This window comes from Eleutherodactylus coqui, chromosome 4 (genome assembly GCF_035609145.1).
Source record: "Eleutherodactylus coqui strain aEleCoq1 chromosome 4, aEleCoq1.hap1, whole genome shotgun sequence".
NCBI classification, from domain to species: domain Eukaryota; kingdom Metazoa; phylum Chordata; class Amphibia; order Anura; family Eleutherodactylidae; genus Eleutherodactylus; species Eleutherodactylus coqui.
Window position 1 is genome coordinate 40,078,526 of NC_089840.1, and position 27,562 is coordinate 40,106,087.

The 27,562-nt window shown below is 44.8% G+C and overlaps 1 protein-coding gene across 1 annotated transcript in view; it reads right to left on the bottom strand.

Moving 5' to 3' along the window:
• Positions 1–20,784: 20,784 nt before the first annotated feature.
• Positions 20,785–27,562, bottom strand: part of BOC (BOC cell adhesion associated, oncogene regulated) — a 55,718-nt gene continuing 48,940 nt past the window's right edge. Inside the window, exons 9-19 of the mRNA XM_066599311.1 lie at positions 27,124–27,286; positions 26,926–27,036; positions 26,640–26,846; positions 26,073–26,254; positions 25,716–25,821; positions 25,387–25,509; positions 24,925–25,137; positions 24,050–24,252; positions 23,573–23,640; positions 23,166–23,350; positions 20,785–21,694 (exon numbers count right to left, since the gene is read on the bottom strand). Coding sequence (XP_066455408.1) covers positions 21,543–21,694; positions 23,166–23,350; positions 23,573–23,640; positions 24,050–24,252; positions 24,925–25,137; positions 25,387–25,509; positions 25,716–25,821; positions 26,073–26,254; positions 26,640–26,846; positions 26,926–27,036; positions 27,124–27,286 — 1,713 coding nt within the window. The 3' untranslated portion in view covers positions 20,785–21,542. The remainder of the gene's footprint in view (positions 21,695–23,165; positions 23,351–23,572; positions 23,641–24,049; positions 24,253–24,924; positions 25,138–25,386; positions 25,510–25,715; positions 25,822–26,072; positions 26,255–26,639; positions 26,847–26,925; positions 27,037–27,123; positions 27,287–27,562) is intronic.

The following is a 27,562-nucleotide window of genomic DNA, read 5'->3' on the forward strand; positions in this document are numbered from 1 at the left end:
GTGTCTTCTTAAAGGGGATGAAAGTCAGACACTTAAGATGGCCCGACTCCAGATGTATACACTTTGTTTGAAGTGGGGAAACTGTAGTGGCCCAGAACACCATCCTGGTACCCTCCATAAATGTCATACATGCTTTGTCTTATGTAGATGCACTGTGCAAAGCTTGTCTTGTCATATTCAGTGTGTGTGTTGCACAGGTTCGGCGCTTGAGAGGTTAACTCTAATAAAACCATTGCCTGCATGTAGATGTATCAGTTTGTCATGTAATGTGGTATAAGTGAGGGTATAAATAGGAGTGCTTAAGAGAGAGAAAGGGCTTCCATCTTCTCCACCGGAGAGAGTGCTAACACAGAGCCACATGGAAGCACCTTCAGCTTCCATGTAGGTGAAGATGGAGGAAAAGGAGAGATATCCTGATGCGTTTGGAGTGTGGATGTGAATGGAGTGAGTCACCAAGATCTTCAAAGAGAGAGAGCATCCCCAAATAGTTCTGTATAGAGAAATCCACCGTACGGGTACCAGTTCACACTACAGGCTTTTCCTGTGCAGCCGTCCAAAGTCTGGATCACCATACAGAGGTACACCACTGTGTCACACCCACACATCTGCCATGTGGGGTGTTATTGTCTAAGCCTCGCTGTAAATAATTGTCTGCCAGAGAGTCTGTGGAGTGACCCCTACCCCCTTCCTCCTCTGGAGCGCCCCCAGTCCAGGAGTGGTCCCGTACAGATAACGTGGACTGTAGAACCGTTTTCATCCTGAGTATCCTCCCTTACCTCTGAGCTCTAGCCTGTGATCACTTAAAGAGAATTGTACCTGTATGGCATTTATTACCCTTTTGTCAAAGTTTATTCCTGAAGTAAAGTTATACCAGGCCTCAACCGTTCCTGAGGACCCAAGGTACTATATACAAAGTCTCTGTGTTCTTTTCTCCACCGTGTAATAGACCGGTGTGTGCGAACGGTGGCTTCACGAGTGATAACTACTACCCCCCTCATCCCGTGTATTGGCATTCCCTATCCTAGGAGTTTTGAAGGTGTCATGCGATCCTGTTCTGTCCTTGGCTGCGTGTCGTCCCTTTAGGACCAGAGCCTGGTAAGTGCCACCGTGACAAGCTAATACTTATCCCTCCCAGCTTTGCATAGTAGTCAAGTGTCTGGGGTCATCCCTCTGGGGTGTTGCACATCCATGTCCAAAAAAGGAGAAGGGGTTTCCTCTGACCCAGAGGAAGGGAGTGTGAGGAAGAAAGCCATCTAATTTAATCACTTATGATAGCAGCACGCACTCCTCTGACGCTGGCATTGATTAACGTGGCCAGCATTAAGTTAGATATGGCTAGATTTGATTTTCTATGCCATGTTGAAGCTGACATTTTATTTTTGCAGGAGACCATGCTTTCTGATTTGGCAGCCATAAGTAAAACAAAAAGGGAGTGGAGGTCAAGTCCTTCCTATTTGTCTCTTGGGCCGAGCCGTATAGCGGAGTGGCGGTCCTTTTTACCGATTTGGTTGAATGCCGAAAAGTTATTAAATTAGAAATGGGAAGGCGCCTGATATTAGATGTCCTCATGAAGGGACGAGAACTAAAACTTTTCAACATCTTTAGTCCCAGTCAAAAAAAGACAGGAAGAGTCTCTTCATGAGGATCAAGCCCTACCTTTTTACCAGCCATCAAGTTCTCTTTGGAGGTGACTTTAATACAGTCACAAGGGCCCGTGATATGGGAGGCTTCAGAAGCAGATGGTTGGCTTTTGACTATTTGCAAGTTAAAAACACATATCGTGGAGGTCATTAGTGACATAAAGAAAAAGAACAAAAATGCTTCAGGAGTGGAAAGATATTTTTTGTAACATCATGCAGCTCTTTGGAGTCATTCAGATTCTGCGGTATGAAAGCTGTAAAAAAAAAAACCTTAAGAGGAGGGAATTGGAGAAAATTTGTCCTCAGCAGAGAGGTATTTTGGATATTGACGTTGGGAACTCGCTTGCCAGTGGGTTTAAATGATTTGCTGTATATTTATTAAGGAGAAGGGAAGGAGAAGGAAGAGGACAGATAAAAAGAAAAGAGAAAATAAAGTTGTTTTTTGTTTTAGGTGTTGCAATCAAGCTTGTGGAAATGTGCACACATGATTTAAATGTATAATGATTGGTCTGCAATTGCTTTTAAGGGGAAGTTAGCTGTGATCAAGAAAGTAGTGTCTTTCTAAACGCATCTGAGCTTAGACATGGTGTAACAGGGTACCTGCCATCTATAATTTTATGATTTTTTTGTAATAAAAGAAGTGTTTTAAGAGTAGTGACCCGGAGTTAGGGCCCCTCCATCATTTGTAAGCCTGTTTGTCTTTAAGTGAGTGATGTCAATCTTGTGTAAGTCTGTTTTGTCTCCCTATCCTATTAGTGTGGTGTGATTGGTAGTTTGGGAATTGGGGAAGGAGTTGTGAGAGAGAGATGGAGAAGAAGAGAGTAGTTGGTGGTCGGAGAAGGAGGTGCGCGCAGGAGAGGTGGGCTTATTCTTCTGCCAGGGCTAAGCCACGGTTATGTCTCTTCTGTTAGGAGGCTTGTCCCCTTCAGGGATGGAAGCACAGAAGATGCCGTCTAGGAGTTGGTGTGGGAGTCCAAGTATTGCATGCTCCCCCGCTGAACTGCATCCAGAGGGGAAGCGCAAAAACCTGCTACAGCTAGCAGCAAAAGTAAGAGTGTTCGAAAGGCTTTGTAACACAAGAGTGGCTGTCACAAGAAAGTGTCCCTCAGATAACAGTGACTGAGGATGTGTGTGCCTTGGGAAAAACATCTCTCTGTTGCCAAGTGTCCGCAAAGGTAGAGCTCAAAATCTGTTCAGAAGCATTTATTTTCATGTTGAAAAGTACAAGTAATTTGCCTGTATTGGAAAATCAAAGTTGGATCACGAGTAAAAGAAAACCGCGTGTCCCCGGTTTTGAAAGTCCCTTTTGTTTGTGGATTTATTTATTCATTGCGAGTGATTTGTCGCTTGTCTAGGGACACTGGCGTCACGACAATAATCTAGGACTGATCTGTGGTAATCAAGTCTGCTAAAAGCTTATCTCCCTTGCTAGTGACTGAGCTGGGCTATACTTTAGCTTTTGGGAAAGAAGACAGTAGAGCCACCGTGAACCTCTGCCATCTTGTACCCCGCTGTCTCCCCGGTTGATGGACTGTTTCTTGGTAGCTGCATAAGGAGCCGGCTTTTCTCCTTTGCTGCTGCTATTTAGAGCAGTTTGATTCATGGTCAGCCTGAGCACCGGAAAACCATCACGCTAAACTGGGGTAAATACTACCACCTACTAACCAGATAATTTTGGAGTCTATCTATAGTCAACCCTGTGGTGTTTCTTGTGAACACCTTTTTTAAAGATCAAAGAAGGAAACCTCTGGCAAGAGAGGCTTTATTTCTGCAGGGGATAGTTTTGGCCCTTCTTCCAGGAATGGGACACAGGAAGGTTAGTGAAGGACCTTTGCATGCAGCATGAATATCTCCTGGCTTACTCTACCTTGGCTCTGAAGGTGATACACCAGTGGAGTCTGGGGATGTGGGAGATCAGGACTCTGACAAGGAGGCTCCTCGATGATAGAGTCCTGTTGACCTATTTCCAGAAGCCCCTGGCACTCAAGGACTGCCCAAGTCATGACCTGAAGGGATGTTTATGTTTACTGAATTCAACCCGGGTTCCCTTGAAGTTTTGGGACTTGGCTTGGCACTGCTTTCATGGGAGACTGTATGTAAGGGGTAATCTGAAGTGCAGACCTCATTGATAGGGTTTGCTCCCATCAGGAGTGCAGCAACATGCTGGAAAGAGAGTAGAGGTCTCCATAAGCTGGCCTTGGCTGGCAAACCTCCCCTATGTGAAGTGGGCTAATGGAGCATGCAGAGGTCTTGGTGGTTGGGACTGCTGCACTTAATTTCTAGTTAGCCTAGTGGTTCCCCACATCTGAAGTGCATGGTGTTTAATCTTGACGGAGCAGAAAATCTTTCCCATGGATAAGGTAAATAGGAACATCTCAGGTGACCAGGTGTGGGTACGTTCTGTGGAGTTTGAGAGGCTGGGCACATCTAAGGCCTCCCTCACACAGGCGTTTGCAGTAAAAGCAGCGTTTTTTAACACTGCATTTACTGCAGTTTCAGCAGCGCTGGCATGCATTATTCCAGCGTTTGGGCTGTGTTTTCAGCACAGCTGATAACGCAGCCAAGGAAGCTGAAAAAACAACAACAAATACTCACCTAGTAGGCGCCGTCTGCCGTCCCTGCAGGCTTCCAGGCACTTGTCTGTGCCTGCAGAGCTTCCCTTGCCGTTAACAGGGTTTCAAGACCACGCCTCCAGCAAGAGATTGCTCTGATTGGATGAGCCGCGAGACATTCATTCATTGAATGGCTGTGATTGGTGCATCCAGCGCTAGCTGTGATTGGTGCTGTGATTGGCAGTTGACTTTTTGTTAGTATTTGCTTAGTTATTTATGCTGGTATTTAATTTATTGTTTAAATTCCTTTGTGTGGTCTGTGAGATGTGGTCGGATCTGACGTTTAAGGTTTTATGGCTTTATGTTCTCCTTTATATATATATTAGTCGTGTGTGTGTACAGTGGTTGGTGGGTGTTCGGATATGAACATGAACTGATTTTATGAAAATTAAGGGCGAGTTTGTTATTGTAATTGTTACAGTTTTGCTGATTTTGTTATGTTTTCTAATTTTATAATAAAAGATCTACAGGATGTAACTCAGGATCAGTGCAGGATAAGTAATGTAATGTATGTACATAGTGACTCCCCCAGCAGAATAGTGAGTGCAGCTCTGGAGTATAATATAGGATATAACTCAGGATCAGTGCAGGATAAGTAATGTAATGTATGTACACAGTGACTCCACCAGCAGAATAGTGAGTGCAGCTCTGGAGTATCATACAGGATGTAGCTCAGGATCAGTACAGGATAAGTAATGTAATGTATGTACACAGTGACTCCACCAGCAGAATAGTGAGTGCAGCTCTGGAGTATAATACAGGATATAACTCAGGATCAGTGCAGGATAAGTAATATAATGTATGTACATAGTGACTCCACCAGCAGAATAGTGAGTGCAGCTCTGGAGTATAATACAGGATATAACTCAGGATCAGTGCAGGATAAGTAATATAATGTATGTACATAGTGACTCCACCAGCAGAATAGTGAGTACAGCTCTGGAGTATAATACAGGATATAACTCAGGATCAGTACAGGATAAGTAATGTAATGTATGTACACAGTGACTCCACCAGCAGAATAGTGAGTGCAGCTCTGGAGTATAATACAGGATGTAACTCAGGGTGAGTACAGGATAAGTAATGTAATGTATGTACACAGTGACTCCACCAGCAGAATAGTGAGTGCAGCTCTGGAGTATAATACATGATGTAACTCAGGATCAGTACTGGATAAGTAATGTAATGTATGTACATAGTGACTCCACCAGTAGAATAGTGAGTGCAGCTCTGGAGTATAATACAGGATATAACTCGGGATCAGTACAGGATAAGTAATGTAATGTATGTACACAGTGACTCTAAGCAGCAGAATAGTGAATGCAGCTCTGGAGCATAATACAGAATGTAACTCAGAATCAGTACAGGATAAGTAATGTAATGTATGCAACAGTGACTCTAAGCAGCAGAATAGTGAGTGCAGCTCTGGAGTATAATACAGGATGTAACTCAGGATCAGTACAGGATAAGTAATGTAATGTATGTATACAGTGACTCCAGCAGCAGAATAGTGAGTGCAGCTCAGGAGTATAATACATGATGTAACTCAGGATCAGTACTGGATAAGTAATGTAATGTATGTACACAGTGACTCCACCAGGAGAATAGTGAATGCTGCTCTGGAGTATAATACAGGATGTAACTCAGGATCAGTATAGGATAAGTAATGTAATGTATGCACACAGTGACTCTAGGCAGCAAAATAGTGAGTACAGCTCTGGAGCATAATACAGGATGTAACTCAGAGTGAGTACAGGATAAGTAATGTAATGTATGTACACAGTGACTCCACCAGCAGAATATAGAGTGCAGCTCTGGAGTATAATACAGGATGTAGCTCAGAATCATTACAGGATAAGTAATGTAATGTATGTACACAGTGACTCTACCAGCAGAATAGTGAATGCTGCTCTGCAATATATTACATGTTGCCAGTAGTGTTACATAAATATGCATGTCACACAGTAATCACACTTTATATTATCTGAAATGGGTTCTGTGGTTTATGCTAACCTGATTTCTCCTAGAATTGTATTTCTATTCAGTTATTTATAGAATATTCTGCCCACTTTTACAAAACAGAAATGGGCCCTTTAAAAAAAGTGCACTTGTTTTTTCTTACTGGACATAAATCACCTTTGACTCTATGTTCAGTTTTTAAAGAAAGTTTTTCTCCCCCAAAAGTACAATTTTGACTGTTGTCGCATAGTCGTAGTACATAGCCAGCAGGAGAGCATTCCCACAAGAAGATGTTTTTCTAAAAAAAATAGTTTCCATAAAGTGTAGCAAAAAGCGGCAGTGGGAATGAGGCCACATTACTTTAAAAAATCCTTTGAAAAAGTAGGACAAAAAAGCGAAACACAAATAGAGCAGTTTTGCTAATGACCACCAGGTGGTGCACTGAGACCTCCTATTCCAGCTGTATGATGATTGTGCAATGATGAGCAACAACCTTCCAGGTATATCACACAGGGGCTGCACAGAAGTATGAACCCATCAGCTAGTGGGGCTTTAACTTGGTTATAGTTGCAGGGCCAAAGCTTTGATTTTCACCCTTCCATTTACACATCCTCATGAGGAACAATGGTCTATCATGTGTGATACAAAGAACTACACAGGGCTACATCCCCCATCATGTAATGTCACTGAATATCATTATAGATAATATCAAGTGACAGTGTGGGACCGCTTGATGTGCTGGTGTATCTAAGCCTATAATGTGTGATACTGTCTGCTGAGTCACTTTATCTAATCTTATAATGTGTGATACCGTCTCCTCAGCTACTGTATCTAATTATATTATGTGTGATACTGTCTTCTGAGCTGTGAATCTCATCCTATAATGTAAGGTACTGCCTGCTGAGATGCTATATCTAATCCTACCCTGTAGAATATTGTCTGCTGAGCTACTGTATCTAATCCTAGTAGGTGTGATAATGTTGCTTAAGCAGCTGTATCTAATTCTAATATGTGTAATACTGCTAGTTGACCCATGGTATTTAAATCCAACATTTGTGATACTGTCTACTCAACCATTGTATCCAATTCTATAATGGGATACCATCTGCCGAGCTGTGTATCTAATCCTATCATACAGTATGTGGGGAGGGTGAAGTCCTGGACTATGGTTGGAGGGAGGCCCACTACCCCAACTCTCTGGTCCAGGCCCATGGAGTGTGGGAATACATAGTGTAACTGGCTATCCAGGAAAGATTAAGGCGATCAGGCAGGAGGCATTGTGCTGCATCTCCTATACCCCTCCTGGAGGCCATTCAAGAAGAACATCAAGCTAACCAGGGTGGGAGACTGTGGCACTCCAGGGCCTCGGCTGCAAGGAATTCTAGCCAAGGCCCTCCTGCAGCCAGGCGAGATGCTTTTAGAGGAGACCCCAGTCCTACTATTGAGGACTGGGGGCCACTGCAGCATCAGAATGATGTAAGCAACTTTGCTTCCAGTATAGCTGCGAGAACCCAGAAGTGCAGTGAGGCCGGTGGCACCATCAAAAGTCTCCAGAAAAAAGATCATCCACCCTTGTCCTGTGGAGAAATTCAATGTAACCTGTGTGGTCCTTTAATGCACCCACTTAGTCACTGTCCTTTCTGTTTTAGCCCATGCCAGTTGGGCACAGATGGAGGGTCCGTCCATCTAGAGGCAAGGCTTGTAGGGACAAATAGCTACAGGATCTCAGTGGAGTGCATGGCTGGCCCAAGCGTGAGGAGCATCAAATAAACCCTACTGCTGAGACCCTGAGTGATAGTGATGTGGATGAGGAAACCAGAAGTATGGAGAGAGAGGAGATGGCAGCTAGTTCTGCTGCATCCTCCCATGAAGTGCGGATGATGGAGATGAGAGATGGCAAAAACAGAAGAAAAAGGGTAAGGGAAGAACAAAAGGAAAACCAGGGGTTCTTCCTCTTTAGAGTGGGATCATTTGGTCCCACTCACTCTGGTACAGATACCAAAGAAGGGCCCAAGTGGTTTCCCTCTGGTTGACCTCTCTAACCAGTTCCAGGCCCCAGATAACACCTCTTCTTCTTCGCAATGGGGAGAGGCCAAGGGTGAGGTGGTAGTAGAAGTGGTAGAGGAAACCTTTAAGGAAGGAACTCCGGAGGATGCTGGGTCTTTTTCTCAGAAGGACCTGGTTTCCTCTGAGAAGAGGGCTACCCTAAGGGCCAAAAAGTGAAGGTAAGGATGTGAGTGGGGGTGAGAAAGAAAGTATGGATGTTTCAGTTTCTTTAAGGAGAAATAAAGGGGAGATCTCTTCTTCTGATGGGGAGGAAGGGGAGAGTAAGGGGAAAGCCATTCAACTGGATCACCAATGATGGGCGGCACTCAACCTGTTGACGCTTGCATCCATTAAAGGGGTTGTCCCGCAAAAGCAAGTGGGGTTAAACACTTCTGTATGGCCATATTAATGCACTTTGTAATATACATCGTGCATTAAATATTGGCCATACAGAAGTTATATACTTACCCCCTCCGGTGTTGGCGTCCCCGTCTCCATGGCGCCGACCAAACCCTTCTTCTGCCTCGATTAGACACGCTTGCGCAGTCTGCCTCTTGAAGGGGCCGCTGCGGCGTGCTCGCGCCGCACAGCTGGTCTGCGCATGAGCAGAAGACCTGTGCGGCGCGAGCAAGTTGGAGCGGGACAGAAGACCCCCCCCCCCCCCCCCGCACTGTCAGCGTAAAGATCGTTCTCCTCTGCCACAGCTGTAACATCGTTCTGCCGGGACAAGGTGAGTATATATTTTTTTATTTTTACACATTTCTGGATGAATTGCAGGGAAGGGCTTATATATTTAAGCCCTTCCTGACAATTCATCCTGCGATCACCGGCAGCCCATTGCTTTCAATGGAGCCGGCTGTATTGCCGGCCCCATTGAATTCGATGGGCTAACATCGTTCTGCCGGGACAAGGTGAGTATATTTTTTTTTATTTTTACACATTTCTGGATGAATTGCAGGGAAGGGCTTATATATTTAAGCCCTTCCTGACAATTCATCCTGCGATCACCGGCAGCCCATTGCTTTCAATGGAGCCGGCTGTATTGCCGACCCCATTGAATTCAATGGGCTAACATCGTTCTGCCGGGACAAGGTGAGTATATATTTTTTTTATTTTTACACATTTCTGGATGAATTGCAGGGAAGGGCTTATATATTTAAGCCCTTCCCGACAATTCATCCCGCGATCGCCGGCAGCCCATTGCTTTCTATGGAGCCGGCTGTATTGCCGGCTCCATTGAATTCAATGGTCAGTGCTTGTTTAATCGAGACGAGTACCGCGTGGTGCTCGTCTCGAGTAATGAGCATCTCGAGCACCCTAATACTCGAACGAGCATCAAGCTCGGACGAGTATGCTCGCTCATCTCTACTAGGGACGTAGCGAAGGGCTCATGGGTCTAGGTGCAAACATTCAACTTGGGCCCCCTTGGCGCAGTACCGTACTGTGACTAAATGATATCACCATACTCTGACTGCATAATACCCCTACAAGATGACTAAATAATATTATCATACTGTGACTGTATAAAATTACCATATCATTGCGGAATAAAAAATAACAATTCTGAAATTATAAGCATAAGGTAAGGAACATTACCAATATACTGAGACTATGACATCCCCATGCCAATAATATTCTATGAGCCCCATGTGACCCTCCTATATACTATAACCTCCCCGTATTCCCCACTCCTATATACTACGAACCCTATATATCCTCCTGTAGACTAAGAAACCCCGTGTTACTTCTTTATATACTATGACCCCCTATACACACACACGCCTGCATCCTATGACCCTACCTGTGGTCCCACTCTTATATACTATGACCCCCCCAATGCCCCACTCCTATATAACATGGTTGTATATAACATGACCCCCACCACCCGTTTCTCCCTTCCTATGTACTATGACATTCCTGTATAACCCCCATATTCCCCTGCTATATGCTACAGTATGACACCCATGTGTCCCCTCCTATATACCGTCTTTCACCAATAGTAAGACCTACCCCGATAATAATTCCTACCCTGATTTTGGGGAGTGGGGGCTTGAAAGCCCTCCCCCAAAAATAAGTCCTAGTTACCTTAGATTAAAAAAAAGCATCAATACTCACTCAGCCGGTGGCATCCCAGTGCCTCTTTTGGGGCAAACATTAATATAAGACAGTGTCTTCTTTTCGGGGAAACAAAGTACAATAGCCCCACACCTCTGTATACTATAACTCATAGTATATTTAAGTGAGGGGCACAACAGGTCATGGTTTATAGAATTGGATGCACAGGGGGTCAGGGTACATTATATAGGAGAAGGGCACAAAGAGCATACTGTAGTATATAGGAGTGTGACACAGGAAGCTCACAATATACAGTAGGAGGGCATAGAGAGCTATTGTATGACTATGTAGTTTAGAGTCATGTGTTTGGTGCTCACTGTGCCCACCTGTAAATATCCCCATTCAGTCTCCTCCACCTCTCCCCAGCGGTCAGTTCTGGGTCCTCCTCCTGGTGTGTCAGGTAGGTGGGCACAGTTGGTTGCACTCGGGTGGTCATAAAGCTGCAACCTAGTCCTGATTATCAGCAGCTTCACTCCGGTCCTGGCGCCGCCTGCTGTTCAGACCAATGCTGCACAGTAGGCGGTGATGGGTAAAGTTGGCCAGCGACTGGTCGATACATGGGGCTCAGCTTCACCCTGGCTTCCATCCCGTCTCTGTACCAGATTGGAGCTGATCTGTGTTATACAGTGAGAAGTACAGGGTCCCCTGCGTCTACCTGTGTGTGTAAAAAAGAAAGTAACTTCCTCATGAGAGACCGCATGAGCATGAGCATGGGGGGCTGCGATAACCATTATTGTGGTGGAGGGGCTGGGTTGCAATTGTGACCCCTTTAGCCACTGATGATAGCATTGCATTAAATAGCATAGTTGGTGAGGCACGTCTTGTGGATGTCCATGTTCAGCACACTCCAAAGCGCATGGGGTTCACTTACTTCAAAGGAAGTAATTGTAGGTTTAGGATAAATAGGTTTTATTTATAGGAGGAAGCCGTCCCTCCATCGTTATCACTGTTTGATTCTTTCTTCTCTGAGTGTTACAGAAACCCTTTGAATGGGCAATAATTTATGGAAGTTGAATTCGTCACTCCTGGAAGAAGTGGAAATAAGACAGTCCTTTGAGGATTTTCAGAGCCAGGAACCACTACTGGGCCTATGCAGCAGCAGGTCAGTGGTGAGAGATGTTCAAACATCGGGTAAGAAGGTTCTTCCGACAGCTTTCCAACCTCAGAAGCCTGAATAGAAGGCGTATGTATCAGAGCCTGAGGAGGAAACTCGAGCACTTGGTCTCCACTGGGGGCAGCCGGGAGAAGTTCTCCACTGTGATATCCTTGCTCAAGAGATGAATCATTTGGCCGCGTGACCAAATACACTTGCGTCCGCATATATTGCCTGCTCTCACATGTATACATGTGCGCAAATGCATAGCATGTTTGTAAAAAAAAAATATTCACAAAACCACATTGATTTCCTCCGTATATTCACAGTGCATATGCAGGCTTTCTGCGCAAGACGTGTGCATTTTCACAAGCCCATTGTTTTCGTTGAATTTGCGCACAAGATAGGTCATGTTGTGTATTTTTTTACAAGATCGCATTAAAAAGCACATGTGTGAACAAGCCCTGACTGAGTGCCTAACTTCTGGCATTCTGCCAAAGTCAATGAGGAGGTCAACTTTAATTATTCTATCAAAGGGTAAAGATCAGCTCCGCACTGAGAATTGGCGTTCCCTAGAGCTCCTCAATACTGGCGAAAGTGCTTTTCAGTAGGTTGGTGAAATTCGTGCCCCAGTTCCACGTTTAGCACCATGCTGAGTTTCCAGGAGGCTGTGGAGCGGGTCACTGGAAGGGATTTTTACTTTCCCTGCATCAACTGAAAACTTTTGATCAAGTAAATCATGAGTATCTTTGGTCTGTCCTTTTGAATACAGTCTTCCAGTGGGGTTTGTAAATCGTTAATTTTGTATTGAGAGGATGAGAGTTGCCCACTTGTAAACAGTTAGGTTGGACATCCTTTTGGGGTTGGGTCTGGTGTCTGCCAAGCATGCTCTTTAAGCCCCTTGCTTTACGTGTTGACTGTTCATCCCTTCCTTAGAAGGGTGGATGGGGGACCCTTGGCAGGGGTCAGGATGGACCAGGAGGTGCCAGGCTTGGCCTTGAGGACAGTGGCATATGCTGATGATGTTACTAACTTTGTCACCACTGGAGAGGAGGTGAGGTGGGTGATGTCATAAGTTGACTTCTACTCGGATGTCTTTGCACCAACGATCAATTGGGAAAAGTGTGGGTGTCTCTGGCCTGATTTGGATCTTCTAGACACATTCCCAGAACCCCACGTTTTCACTAAGATTTTGGGCATTGAGTTTGACCAAGGGAACACAGTCTGTTCTTCCAGCTGTTATGGGGAAATAGATTGAACCCAGTCAACAGGGAGGTTACTTACTTACCATACGAGAAGAGTAGGTGGGTTGGATATGGTCTACCCAGTGGTATTCCTTGTGAATATCTTTTTAAAAATTAATATCAAAAGCCTCTGGAAAAGAATAATAATAATAACAATCTTTATTTGTATAGCGCCAACTTATTCCGCAGCGCTTTCCTCCGTGGGTATCCTCCTGTAACGGATGGTTTCAGCCCTCCTTCCAGGAATGAGAGACAGGAGGGCATGTGAAGGATTTATGCATACAGTATAGACATCTTCCGACTTATGCTGCGCCAGTTCTGAAGGTTTTACGCCAATGGAGGCTGATTGTGTAGAAATCAGGATGCTGGCTAGGCGGGTGTTTGACCAGAGGTTTTTGGCAACTTACTTCCAGAGTCCATTGGCCCTCAGAGATTGCCCAGGTCGGGATTTGATGGTAGGACTAATTCTTTTAAATTAAGTCCCCTTGAAGTATTGGGACTTGACCTAGCGCTGCTTCCATAGTAAGCTATATGTACGGGACAACTTGAAGTACAGGAACACAGAGGAAAGAGGTCATTCCCGCGAGACGTGTGGCAACGCTCTGTTGAGCATGAACCACTTCTTGCTTCATTTTCCCTTTAATATAGAGGTATACATGAGGGTAGGGGCTTCCATCGGTTGCCCTTGGCTAGCCGACCTTACCTATGTTAAGCGATATTATGGTGCATTCAGAGATCTGGGTGGTTGGGCCCGCTGCACGTTATGTTTAATAAGTATAATGGTTATGTATTCTATGTGGAACGCATGGTGCTTAATATCAATGCAGCATAAAATCCTGCTCAAGGATAAGGTAAGTAGGAGCATTCTCGTAGACCTGCGGAATAAGTTGGCGCTATACAAATAAAGATTATTATTATTATTATTCCCTTTAGTTTGAGAGATTAGGTGAGCCTTGGGCGTCTTTCCTTTGGAAGGGTTTTTGCTTTGGGGCTCCCTAAGGCCACCTACACATGTACGGGTCGGATTCCGCAAGCGGATTTCCACTGTGGAAGACCTGCGGTTCATCCGTGTGAAAAAAAGATCGCAAGCAGGTGATTCAAACTCTCTCAAAGAGACCAATGAAGCCAGTTCGCACGGAATCCGCGCAAAAATAGAACATACTGCGGTTTTTTTTCTGTGCAAAAAAAATCGTAATTTGCATCAGCATATCTGCTTGAAGCTGCAGATATCAAGACCTTCCAATGGGTGAATATTACAGTGGGTCTTCCACGCCGTTGCCGATCATGGATTCCACTATTCAGATCCGTTCGTGTGCTGGCGGCCTAACCTGGAGAACTCTTTCTTGTGGGGGCTGGGTTCTTTCACCCTAGCTTTTTGTTTTGTTTTTTAGCTTAAAAGTTGAGTGGAGGGCTCACAGGAGCGAACCAGGGCTTTAGAGTCGGAGGCCAAAGGTATTGGGAGTTTTTGTTCGATGTAATAGCCTGTGGGTTATTGGAGGTCATGTATTATATGTTATTGTGTACTATGTATACTGTGTGTCTGTGTAGGCGGTTGGTATTATGTTATGTGTTATGGGGTGGGTGTATGTGTTAAAGGCACTAGGTTGGGGGAGGGAAAGGGGGATGAGAAGTTTTTTGACACTTGGTTATTCTGTAATATTTTGTAAATATGATCTTTTTTGCTTTTGACTGTTGTATTTTGATAATTTTTTGAGTTGGTATATTATGTTCTGTGTCATTTCAGCAATTTTCTAGTTATTTTCCTATTATCTTTGTTGTTGTCCCTTGTTATGCTTTTTACTTTTATAATAAAAAGATCCACTCTAATCTTATGTGTGATACTGCCTGCTGAGCTATGTATCTAATCCTATCATGTGTATTACTGTCTGCTGAGCTGTGTATCTAATCCTATCATGTGTAATACTGTCTGCTGAGCTGTGTATCTAATCTTCTCATGAGTGATACTGTCTGCTGAGCTGTGTATCTAAGCCTATCATGTGTGATACTGTCTGCTGAGCCGCTGTATCTAATCCTATCATGTGTGATACTGTCTGCTGAGCCGTGTATCTAATCCTATCATGTGATAACTGCCTACTGAGCTGTGTATCTAATCCTATCATGCCTTTTACTTTCTGTTTAACCACCATATATAATACTGGCATGTGTGATATTGTCTGCTGCACTGGTGTATCTAATCATATAATGTGTGATGCTATCTGCTACATATATGCGACATTGTATCTAACCCAACCATATGTAATACTGTTGCATCTAATTGCATCATGTCTGCTACACTGATGTATCTAATCCTGTCATGTTTGATACTTTCTGCTGAGCCACTGTAGCTAATCCTGTCATGTATGATAGTTTCAGAGATCCATTAGGTGCTACATTCCCCATGTAGTTACTGAATTTCCTTACAAATATCATTACATCTGCACTAACTTGGGTCATGGTGACAGCGGGGTCCCCGTCCTGTGAATGAAGGGGTTAACCTCCGCAGCGCGCTTCAGATTTTCTTTATAAAATGGCCCCTTCTTTATTCCTAAAAGCGAGCAGGAGGGCAGCAGCCAAAATAAGTATTGCACCTTGGCGGCCGCCATGAGAGGGATTTCTGGACCTCATAACGAGGACTGAACACAAGAAGCGGCCCATTCAGCTTGGTGTTTTAGTTGCTGCTGGCGCTCCCCAGATGCCGGCGCTGGGATCCAGGCCCAGTTTAAACAGCAGTAAAATAAAATGATATAGAGCAGGACGCCAGTGACAGCGGAAAGTGTGACGCACAAGATTTATACATTTATATGGCCGCCTGCAGCAGATGTGGAGCTGCACTAATAACTCTCTATAGCTGCTCGCTCCAACGACTATGTATAGGGAAGCGCGTTAACCCTCTCCTGCCCACAAATGGTCCAAAGGAAAATCCTGCATGGGCCTCATTTTTCTGATCCTTCCAGAAAGCCCTCCCCAATGTAAAAAATTTATATTGCCAGACTCCAACTAACATGCATGTAATATATAGTAATTATCATATATATATATCATATATATATATATATATATATAAAAAATTTACTAAACTCCTATCTCATCTAAAGTCTATGCTGAGGAGCTTCTTCGTATATCTTTATACAGGTAGGAGCTCAGTTTTCCTGATACAGAGTTCCAAATCTCCTGCATGGACATAAGAGTAAGGCCACCTGCATACGGGCGGAAATTCTGCAGCGGGATCTCGCGCAGAATTTCCGCCCGTGGAAGCTGCCATAGGATTGCATTAAAAAAACGCAATCCTAGGCAGACGGCCGCGATTTGTCCGTGTGAAATCACATGGGGAAAACAAATCGCAGCGTGTTCTACAATGGCTATTATTGGTATTAGGCCCCTATAGAGGACAATGCTATAGCAGCACTGTGGCTGGCACTTCTGCACTGTTGATAGATGATTTGCTGTGGTGTAAAAACACACATTCTTCCCAATGGGAGCTAAAAAAAATTTAATTGTGCTCGCATGCACATGCAAGCTTCATGTGAGTGTTTTTGCTCGACTAGGGAATGGGTGATTTTCATGCATGAGAAAATGGCACTTTATTCACAGGGGCGTTTTATCATGGCGACTTTGCCACGATAAAACGCCGGCTAAAAATCGTGACAATCTGAAGCATTGGATTTCAATGCATTTGTTCAGATGGACTATTTTGGGGGGCGTAAAATTGGCCGGCCGGAAAAAATGGCGCATACGGTGTTTATTCTGGCCAGCCTCTTTTACACTGGACCGATCTTTAGCTGGAATACGGTGGCCCATCCCATAAGACTATTATGGGAGCCTATGAGAGCTGCTGGAAAAGTGAGGTGGGAGGGAGTTTAGAAGTGGCTCTGTAAAACTCCCTCCCCCTCTCCGCCCCTCGCCGCCTGCAAAGCTCTCCCACTAGCTCTTGCCCCATCCCACCCCTCCCCTTGCTGGCAGTCGGCAAGGGGGTGGAGAGGGGATGGGAGTTTAACACACTAGCTCCTGCCCTCTGCCTTTGCTGGCAGCTGCCCGACGGTATTCCGAGCTGCGGCGTACGTGCACCACAGCCCTGGCCGTCTGAGTGTGCGACAAAACAAGAGATGCAGCCACGACTTGGTCATGGCTAACTCTTGTTCCTGCATGTGGCCGCGATGCATTCAGATGAAAATCATATCGCCTGTGTGAAGGAACCCTTACAAGGGTGATATCGGTCTGAGTTTCTTGGACGGATATTGCACTCGCATGAAAGTCACCTGTCTAAATGCATCCTTAAAGACCTTTTCCACTTTTAAAGGGGTGTTCTTATCTTGGCCACACATAGCTGATGGGAACATTGTGAATTACAAGGTGGCCGGGCTGATGGATACAGCTGAGCTCTGCTTCTCTGTTATCATACCTCCCATAGAAGTCATTCTCAGTTACACAAACAGTGAGCTAATCTGTTTTTGCAGCGCCTGTTTGTGTAACTTCCATTCACTTCTATGGGAGTCATGCAAACAGCATAGCTCAAGGCACTCGCCTATTTCCATCCTCCCAACCACCACATTAATAGTGGCCAGGGCCCTAATTCAAGATTGGTGAGGCCCCCAGAGGTGGGACCTGCACTTCAGCTTTTTATGGCATATCCTGAGATGGGAATACCCCTTTAAGTAAATAAAGCTTAAAAAGGTTATCCAGGGATTGCAAAAATTTACCGGGAGTAGTGAAGACGGATCAGCCACTTCCAGCTGAGTTCTGACAAGCGGTCATGTGGTATTGCGGCCCCACCATTGTCGTGATATCTTTGCAGAGAGTCTGGTAATCGGCTCCTTATAATACCTAAGCCAGAGTCCTTCTATCATGGCCAATGCAAAGATACTGTCGAAAGGGGGGCGGCTTAATTATAATGAGCCAACAGCGAGACCCTCAGTGATGACATCCCCAACAATGGAGGGGCTTCAATATCGCATAGCCACTTGTCAGAACTGAGCTGGAAGTAGCGACAATTCTAGTATAAACTCTTTAATTTCTGCATAAGGCCGCCTGGACATGACCGGATCGGATTCTGCATGCGGGAGCCTACAGTGGAATCCAACCCTGTGCCCAGCCGGCATTCGCACGTGCCTTCTGTATCCTCTATCTTCCTCCACATGGCGACCCGTCAGACATGCGCAGTACATGTTTTTTTTTTTTAACCTCGGCTTTTCTCGCATCATCGCCTAGCGATGATGCGGAATCCGTGACCTTTCCGCAATGTCATTGTAGTAGGGCCGCGGATAGGACAGCCTCCATTGACTTCGATAGAAGCCGCCCGCACGGAATCCACGCAAAAATAGAACATGTTGCGATTTTTCCTCCGAGAACCGAAAATTGCAATTGATTTCCACATGCGGAGGAAAAAGCATTTTTCATTAGCATGTTATGGGCAGTATTTGCTGCGGAATCCGGAGGCGGACGCCCGCTCTGGATTCCGCGATGCAAATTTGCCCATGTGCAGGCGGCCTAAATGGGACAGTTTACAATTTTCTAATATACATCATATCAATTCTTCACTATATTTGTTTGCTGTCAGTGAATGAGAACACTGTTTACACTCAGTGCCAGTAATTTTGTACATAGCTAGCCCTGCTCTAAGCTGAGAAGTGGATACAAGTGTAGCCAGTGTACACAATGATAAACAGCCCAGATTATGGATTGATACATTGTAGCTCGCTAATAGAGATTTGTGCAGCTGCTGCTGATGTGTTGAGCTCACAGAGCATTGTCTCGACTGGATACAATTGTATTCACTTCTCAGCTGAGAACAGCAATGCAAATTATTGAAGAAAAATATAAATCTTGAAAATGGTGAAGAATTGACACACAAAGTATATTAGGAAGTTGGAGATCTTTTCATTTATATCTTTATAAACTCACAATCAGAATACCGCTTTAAGGTTAGTAATATGTTTCTGTTCATGTGTTTGTATTTGTGTTACTATTTGCATGTGTGTTGATTAGAGATGAGCGAGCGTACTCGGATAAGCACTACTCGCTCGAGTAATTGGCTGTATCCGAGTATCGCTGTGCTCGGGTCTAAAGATTCGGGTGCCGGCACGGAGCGGGGAGCTGCAGGGGAGAGCGGGGAGGAACGGAGGGGAGATCTTTCTCTCCCTCTCTCCCGCCCGCTCTCCCCTGCTCCCCGCTGCGACTCACCTGTCAGCCGCAGCGGCACCCGAATCTTTAGACCCGAGCACAGCGATACTCGGATAAAGCCAATTACTCGAGCGAGTAGTGCTTATCCGAGTACGCTCGCTCATCTCTAGTGTTGATCCCTGATCAGGAGTACTGTTACTCCTCGTGGAGAGCGTTAAGTAGCTATAAAGGGGCTTATAGATCATGTAATAATCCTCTGGGTAATTTGGTATGCCAATGGGAGATGATACAATGTCTCTCCAGCTGCAGCACACCAACAAGGGGCAAGGACCCCTGAAACAACTGTCTGTAGATGGGTCTGTTTTGCTTACATTCTTAGTCATGCTGCAAGGCCTGTTAGAAGGTCAGACATTGACTTATAGGAAGCTGCCTTCCAAGAGGTGGCGCTGTAGAGGCATTGAACCCTGATTTAATGCACTACTGAACCTTATTCTAGGTCTTGTGATGGGGCACCCTGATTTTTGTTATCATAATACATTTGCTACATCTGTACACCAGCATTTGGAGGGCAGGGATCCCCATATTTTTATGTCTTTGCAAAAGTTTTCACATGAGAGTCATCATGTTGCTTGGTGGACAGTCTGCTCACTGACAGCAGGGGCTGGAACTCCCCCTTCTGGCCTTACATGGGATTGCAGTGCTGGATTTTGACATTTCTCAAGTTGTGTTGCTCTCTCCCCTGTAGACAGAGTAAAGGCCCATTTAGACACAACGATTATCGCTCAAAATTCGCTCAAAATCCGTCTTTTGAGCGACAATCGTTGTGTGTAACTGCGCTGACATTGTGCAGTTTTCGTTAAGCCGTCGCTCATCGTTCTCTCTTAGCATGCTGAAAGATGACAATGAGCCGTATCAGGGATTCACAGCGGGATACAGCTGATACTATTGTCCATACCCCGCACAGAGCGCTCAGCTGTATAACAGCCGGGCACTCTGTTCAGAAAACAACTGGATGCAGAAGACAAGTGGGGACAACCCGCTTGTCTTCTGCATCCTCTGCTCCAAGCACTCAGCTGTACAACAACCAGGCGCTCAGAGCGGAGAACAGCTGGAGGCAGAAGACAAGCGGGGACACTCTGCTTGTCTAATGCATCCTCCACTTGCAGCGCAAAGTGATCGCTATCTTGAGCTGTAAATGAGACAGTGATAATTGCTGTGTCTAAATGGGCCTTAACTTTAAGGGCTCTTTCGCATGAGATGGACTTAGTCTGAGTGGAACAATGTTATCCCTATGGGACTTGAATTCTGTACCTCTTAAAATCCACACGTCTTTGCTACAAAACTGTTAGTTTAAATTCTGCAGCGGAAAAGCTTTCTAGTAAGGAATTTAGGACATCTTGCAGAATGGTTGTAGTGGATTTCTAACATATAGAAGATGTATTTCTGCAAGTAAGGGCTTATTCAGACGACTGTATATCGGCTTCACACCCACCCGATATACGGCGTCCCTCTGTGCAGGGGGAGGGGGCTGGAAAAGCCAGGAGCAGTGCACTGAGTTCCTGCCACCTCTCCGCCCCCTGCCACTATTTGCAATGGGAGGGGCAAAGCTAAGTTCCAAGACTTAGCTCTGCCCCCTCCCATTGCAAACAGGGCAGAGGGGCAGAGAGGGGGCGGGAGCTCAGTGCGCTGCTCCTGGCTTTTCCAGCCCCCTCCTTCTGCACAGAGGGACACCGTATATCGGTCGGGCGTGAAAACCCGGCCGATATACAGTCATCTGAATAAGCCCTAAAGTCTATGTAAAAAATGTAAAAAAAATTCCACAAGACGGTTCACAAAAAAAAAATGCAACAAAATCTGCACTAATTGATAAAATCCACATCTGCGCTGCGTCCTGCGAACAATTTTGTCCGGTGTGAAAGATCCCTCAGAAGCAATGAAGATACAGCAAGAAATCCGGGTGTTATAATACATATATTTTATTTTCACTTGGGATTTATTACAATTACACTGAAAGCAGCCAAATGTCTGATATTGCATCAAGGCAAAGTATATATAATGCGTAGGTGCATCCATCAGCCAGAGGCGCAGTGCCACCCTGCAGACGCCGCTTGGTCCTTTGAAGACAAGGAGGCATCATTAGCGGGGCACACTCTGCCTCGAGCCTCGCTGGGCTTACATGCTAGCGCAAGCTATACATTATTAGATCTCAGGGAATGTTGGCTCCAACGGCTATCTACTGTCCTGTGGAATTGTGGGATACAGCGGTCGTGGGATTATGACCATACAAATCTTTCCTTATAAAGAAAATAAATCTATGTACATAAGCATAAATATTATAAATATCTATAGTATAAAAATAAACTCCATTTATTTCTCTTCTTGGTTGGGGGGGATAAATGGGCCATGAGGCATAATACTACTGAGAGGGGCGGCCATAGATGGTGTGAGTGCTATAAACCGCTTGCGACAGTTATGGGGCCCTAGACTAGATTTCTTGAGAGGGCCCAGGATCTTCAAGCTATGCCTATGCGGCTCCCTGATGGGTCAGTGACTCTTCTCTGCTGTATTGCATTGCAGGAGATGTAGTGTTGTAGAGGTTTGAACTAGAAAGCATCAGGGTTCAGCAAATTACCAAGCCCATAGGCAAGGTTCTCAGTAGGATTATGTATTCAGCTCCATCATCCCATATATTGTCCATTATTCAGTCCTCCATCCATTAGGTAGCCGGTCTCTGGGATGTGTGTTGGCACGGACAGTTCTCTATATCACTGGTTTGTGCTGGGTTACAATGGAAATGGGGGTCCGAGAGAGACTTCAGCTTCACCAGACTCTCCGTTATCTCAACCGGGGGCAGGAAGTACGAGCAGTCTGCCACAAAGAGAACACAAACATGTCAGCCTTTTTTCCATTTGATGTGCAGATAAAGATGCAACATATTGTTCCCTGTTATCAGCCATTTCAAACTAGGGAGAGGCTGACCATAAAACCATTTTTACAGGGCGTCCAACAACCGTCCCAGTGATGATCCTTCCTGTGCTTTTACACAGCAACGATCATCGCTCAGTGAATGGAGGCAGAGCGAGTGCGAGATCGCTCCAACCCAACCGCCTCCATTCACAGAAAATAGGCCATCGGTCATAGATGAACAATGGTTGTTTACACAGGCAGATCCACCGACAGACCAACAATGATTTTAGGGTCTGCATGAAAGATGCGATGAGTTAACCGCGGCTCGCGGTGCGTCATGTGGCTTATTCTGTCCTGTGTCAAGGGTCCTTAATAAATGCAACTTTGATCATTTATGAAGCAGTGGATCCCTGATCTCTGCATAATTGACCATATATGAAGCAGTGAAGCCAAGGTCCATGCAACATTGATCATTTATAAAGAAGTGGATTCCAAATCTGTTCAGAACTGACCATTTATGAAGCAGTGGATCCTTAAACTGGGTATAATTGATCATTTCTAAAATAGTGAATCCCAAATCCATGCCACCTTGATTATTTATGAAGCAGTGGATCCCTGATCTCTATAAAATTAGCAGTATATGAAACAGTGGAGCCAAGGTCCATGTAGCATTGATCATAACTGATATCATGTAGATCGTAGGTCTGTGCAGCATTGATCATATATGAAGCATTGAATCCAAAATCCACGTAGCATCAATTACTAATAAAACAGTGGATCCCGGTATCATGCAGCATTCATCGCTAATAAGACAGTGGATCCCGGGATCATGCAGCATTGATCAATAATACCGCAGTGGATCCCAGGATCATGCAGCACCAATCACTAATAACACAGTGGATCCTGGGATCATGCAGCATTGATCACTAATAACACAGTGGATCCCGGGATCATGCAGCATTGATCACTAATAACACAGTGGATCCCGGTATCATGCAGCATTCATCACTAATAAGACAGTGGATCCCGGGATCATACAGCATTGATCACTAATAACACAATGAATCCCCGGATCATGCAGCATTGATCACTAATAAGACAGTGGATCCCAGGATCATGCAGCATTGATCAATAATAACGCAGGCATTGATCAATAATAACGCAGTGGATCCCGGGATCATGCAGCACCAATCACTAATAACACAGTGGATCCTGGGATCATGCAGCATTGATCACTAATAACACAGTGGATTCTGGGATCATGCAGCATCAGTCACTAATAACACAGTGGATCCTGGGATCATGAAGCATCGATCACTAATAACACAGTGGATCCCAGGATCATGCAGCATCGATCATATATAATCCAATGGATCCAAGCTAGATGTAGCATTGTTCCTGGGTAACGTAGGATGTGTTATGTATACTGTACCTTGGCATATAGGGTGTTCACTGGGCACTGCCAGGATGGGGAATGTCTGATTGGCATCTGGTATTCGGGCTGGCATCTGGTCCTCAGGTGGGGAGATGTCTGCATAGGGATGAGCTCTCTCAGCCGTGTCCCGATCACACAGGTCACACATTATGGTCACGTTGCTGCACTGACGTTCATATAACCTAAGATAGATACAGTAATGTTACAGTAACTTTCACCCACTAAGAGGCTCCCCAAAGGATAGACTGAGGGCATCCGAAAATCAGTGGGGCAGTATATCAAGAAATCAACACAAAGTATCACATTTTACATCACTGATTGGCACACTGAATTGTTTGCTGCAGTCCTATGTCTTCCGTATGTTAATGATCCATGCAGATGACTACCAGGAAGGGTACACTTACTCTGCAGAGTGACGGTCTGTGTGCTCAGGGGGTCCGCAGTCATTCTCTAGCAGTGTACTCGCCTCATCCTGTTCAAACAAAGCAGAATAGAATACATTCAGTGTGGTCTACAAACTGCAGGTCCTTACTGTACTAATCACTGGGAGGAGGTATTGGAGGGTCTCACAACAAAGAATAGTATAAAGGAGACCCTCCTCACTGGTACCTTGCATCAGCCACTGATCAGTTCACACCTACCCACCATTCCTATAACGTGGTGATACAATGTATCCATCCCATATTATTACATTGTTACCCAGTATATCTTATACTCCAGTCACATCCAAAGCTGCTTTACAAAAATTGTGCTGGCTGCCACATGGAATTTGTCAGCAGTATGCCACCCATGAAACCTTGCCTGTGCACACTGTGAATGCATCTCTGGATGCAAATAGAGTATTATACAGTGTAAGACATTTTGTGGGCGCCATTGTTTACCTTGTGCAGAGTCTCGGAGCAGTAATCCCTTTGTTTGCCGCTGGGATATACCAGTTTAGCAGGACAGTTGCCATTTAGCACAGACCCATTAGAGTAAGGAATGGTGCTGATGGCTGGGACCCCACTGAGTGGCACCATGGTATACTGGCAGGAGGAGGGGTTAAGGATGCCCGAACTGGGAAACGTTACGTCTGTGGTTTGCTCTACAAGAAAAAAAAAGGGAAAAAAAGATGATGGTGACAAATGGCAATATGATCTACCTACAAAGCAATTACATGTAGCCTACGTGCTCTAGAATAATCATATCTGTCTAACATGCTCTAGAACAGTCATGTGTATCCATTGTGCTCTAGAACTACTTTATCTATCCAACATGCTCTAGAACAATCATCTACCCAGCATCTTACAGCACAATCATAAGTACCCAGAGTGCTCTAGAATAATCTTATTTATCCAGCGTGCTCTAGAATAATCATATCTACCCAGCAGGCTCTAATATGGTCGTATCTGTCAAACTGTCTCTAGAGCCATCACATATATCCAACATGCTCTAAAACAATTATACCTACCTAACACGTTCTACAATGTTTATATCTACTCCTACATACACGTATATAAATTCTCTAGAACAGTCACTTCTACCCAACATGCTCTAGAATGTTCACCTTTTCCCAACATGATCTAGAACTACCATATCTACACAATGTGGATGTCCAAATATGTACAACAGGCTCTAGAATGTTCATATGTATAGAAGGTGCTGTAGAACATTTAAATGTACACATCTGGCTCCAGACTGTGAATATCTACACAACATTGGTACAAACAATATTATAAGAATTGAACTTTTTGGGAGTTCCTCTGCAGATACTTACTCTGCTTGGACAGCGCCCTCCACAAGCAGATGGGTGTGAAAGCGACTATTAGGAGAACAATCGACCCCAAAACCACACCCACTATGAGATATGGCAAGTCACTGGACCTTGCCAATGTGGCCGTTCCCAGAGGTCCATTTCTGTTGGGTGGTGGTTGTGGCGATGGCACAGCAGGCTGGGGTTGGTAACCTGGTTGAGTGGAAGACTTTCGAGCTGCAAGTAAAGAGAACCAGAAAATGATGACTACCATCGCAATGGTACCTTAGCCTTTCCATCAACATGGACCCCAACATCTTGAATTGTGAAGGGGACGATGATAAAAATAAAAGTGGTGGATACAGACCAAACTAGTTGCTTATAAGTATATAAGAAGGTCACATTATCTGCCCTATAAGTAGGAGCTACTAATGTCAATGCGGCACACGTTAACTCCCTTAGAATAATAAGTAAAACCCTAATCACCTTTGGTTTCACACATCATGACGTTACTGAACTCGCTTTCGCCACCCTTGTTATAACATTGCATCTTGATATCATAGGAGGTTTCAGGCTGAAGATCGGTAATGGAATGCCAGTAACGGTCACCTGGATGCAAGGGAGTGAATAAATACAGATGTAAATATGTACAGGGACATAAGAGATGTGTATCAATGTACATTAAGAATAGTAAAACCTGAGAAGCAACAAAACAGTGCCCCTAGTGGAGAAAATATGTATTACATTACTGCATTAAATGTAGAAGGCGATGATTATGGTATTTTATATGTACAGCAGAGGAGATCGCTACTGACCTTCTACCATGTCTTTCTTGTAATCACTATCATTGTCGCTGTCCGTGGGACGATAGTAGATGTAGAAGCCATGGATGGGGGTGTTGTTGTTACTCGCTGGTATGTACTGTGGAAGGAAGATATTATGAATATACAGTCTTGGCTTAGGATTCCCATAAAGGATGAGAAGTCTGCTAACTCTTTTATAACCACTAGGGAGCAGCATATAATGCTTTACCTTTTTGGGGGGTATGGTACATTTCGGGTCATACATGAGAACATAGAATATTAGATACCACCTCCTTCCCACCAGGATACTATAGACATATGTTTTTACCCAGGTCCCAATCACCACCCTATATGGCAAAGGCATCTTACCATCCATTTTAGCATGATGGTGGTCTCATTGACCGCTTCGGTAAAGGTGATATAAGGACCTGTGACTGGACGCTCATAGTTGCGGTTGCTGGGTCCTGACACCATGTAAGGTCTGGAGGCAGCGCTAGGTTGACTTTCTCCTAAGATGTTCAGGGCCCTGACTCTGAATCTGTAGGAGGTTCCTGAAGAAAGAACGCAATAAAGACAATAAGTTGCCCATCTTCTCTGTCATGACCAGTAGACAACTTCCATGTACACAGAAATCACTTGCTAATAACCCAGAAACGTACTGTCACAATCCTACAATATCTGTAACCAAGTCACTGGGTCCAGAGGAGTTCAGTCCACAGTCTCCAATAGAAACTCATGTCCAAAAATCCACAGGAAATGTTTTGCAGTGTGCTTTTTGTATCACACAGCTAAATTTAGGCAAAATTAGGCAAGTCATTGTAACTACAAGATTTAGTGTTGGTATCTTCTAAGCCTTCAAGACTCTCCAAGTATGTCAGTCCCACCATAGACATGACTGGTATTAGAGCGCTTGTTTTTATATAACTGCGCCATTACCTTTTTCGAGTTCTGATATCTCCACAGACAGCCGGGATGGTGGGATGTCACTGGTGGCCAGAATCCAGTCTCCAGGCTGCTTCAGCTTCTTGTACTCAACACGGAAAGACTGGATGGGGAATCCACCATTACCTCTTGGGATCCACGTCACAAACACTGATGTCTCTGAAGCCATGGAGATGGTTGGTCGGTCTGGAGCCTCTGGAGCTGTAATCAGAACGGAGTTCATTACAATCAAGCTTCCCACTAGATCCTTATCAATACTAGTATTCACCAGTTTACTTACGAGATAACCGGTTGTTATCGGACTGGATGCTGCTTATAGTGCTCGTCCCGGGGTCATCCTTCTGGATTTGAACCTCTTTACTGGCAATGATTTCTGGTTTTGGACGTCGTCCTACAAGGAGGATGAAACGGGATAATTACTCAATGTCCATGGTTATTCTAGAAACTGGAGAAGACCGACAAAAAGCTGGTAATTTACCTGTCCGGAAGGTCATCATGGCTGTCTGTCCTTCCCCAGCACAGTTATATGCTGCCATTTCCACTTCATATAAGCTGCCAGGGTCTAATTTGGCGAGTATTAGGCGATGCTGTGTTCCCGGAACACGTGATACCGTCCAATCATCTGTGGCGTTCACAACCTGCTGCAGAGTTCAGCAAAAAGAGAAGGGAAGTATGAAGACAGGTTCCACCTCTGGTGACCCCCATCACACTCAGCCACATGGGTATGAATGTAGAAGTAAGTCATCCCTATACTACTACTGATCATTGGTGTTCCCTGGGGTGGTATTCCAGAAAACACACATTGATGACCCATCTTAAGCACCAGTTATTTTACAAAACCAGTTCATCCTCAATTAAATTTGACAAGGCCATTCATTCGTTGTGTTCTATAGATAGACAAAGTACCAGATCGGGTG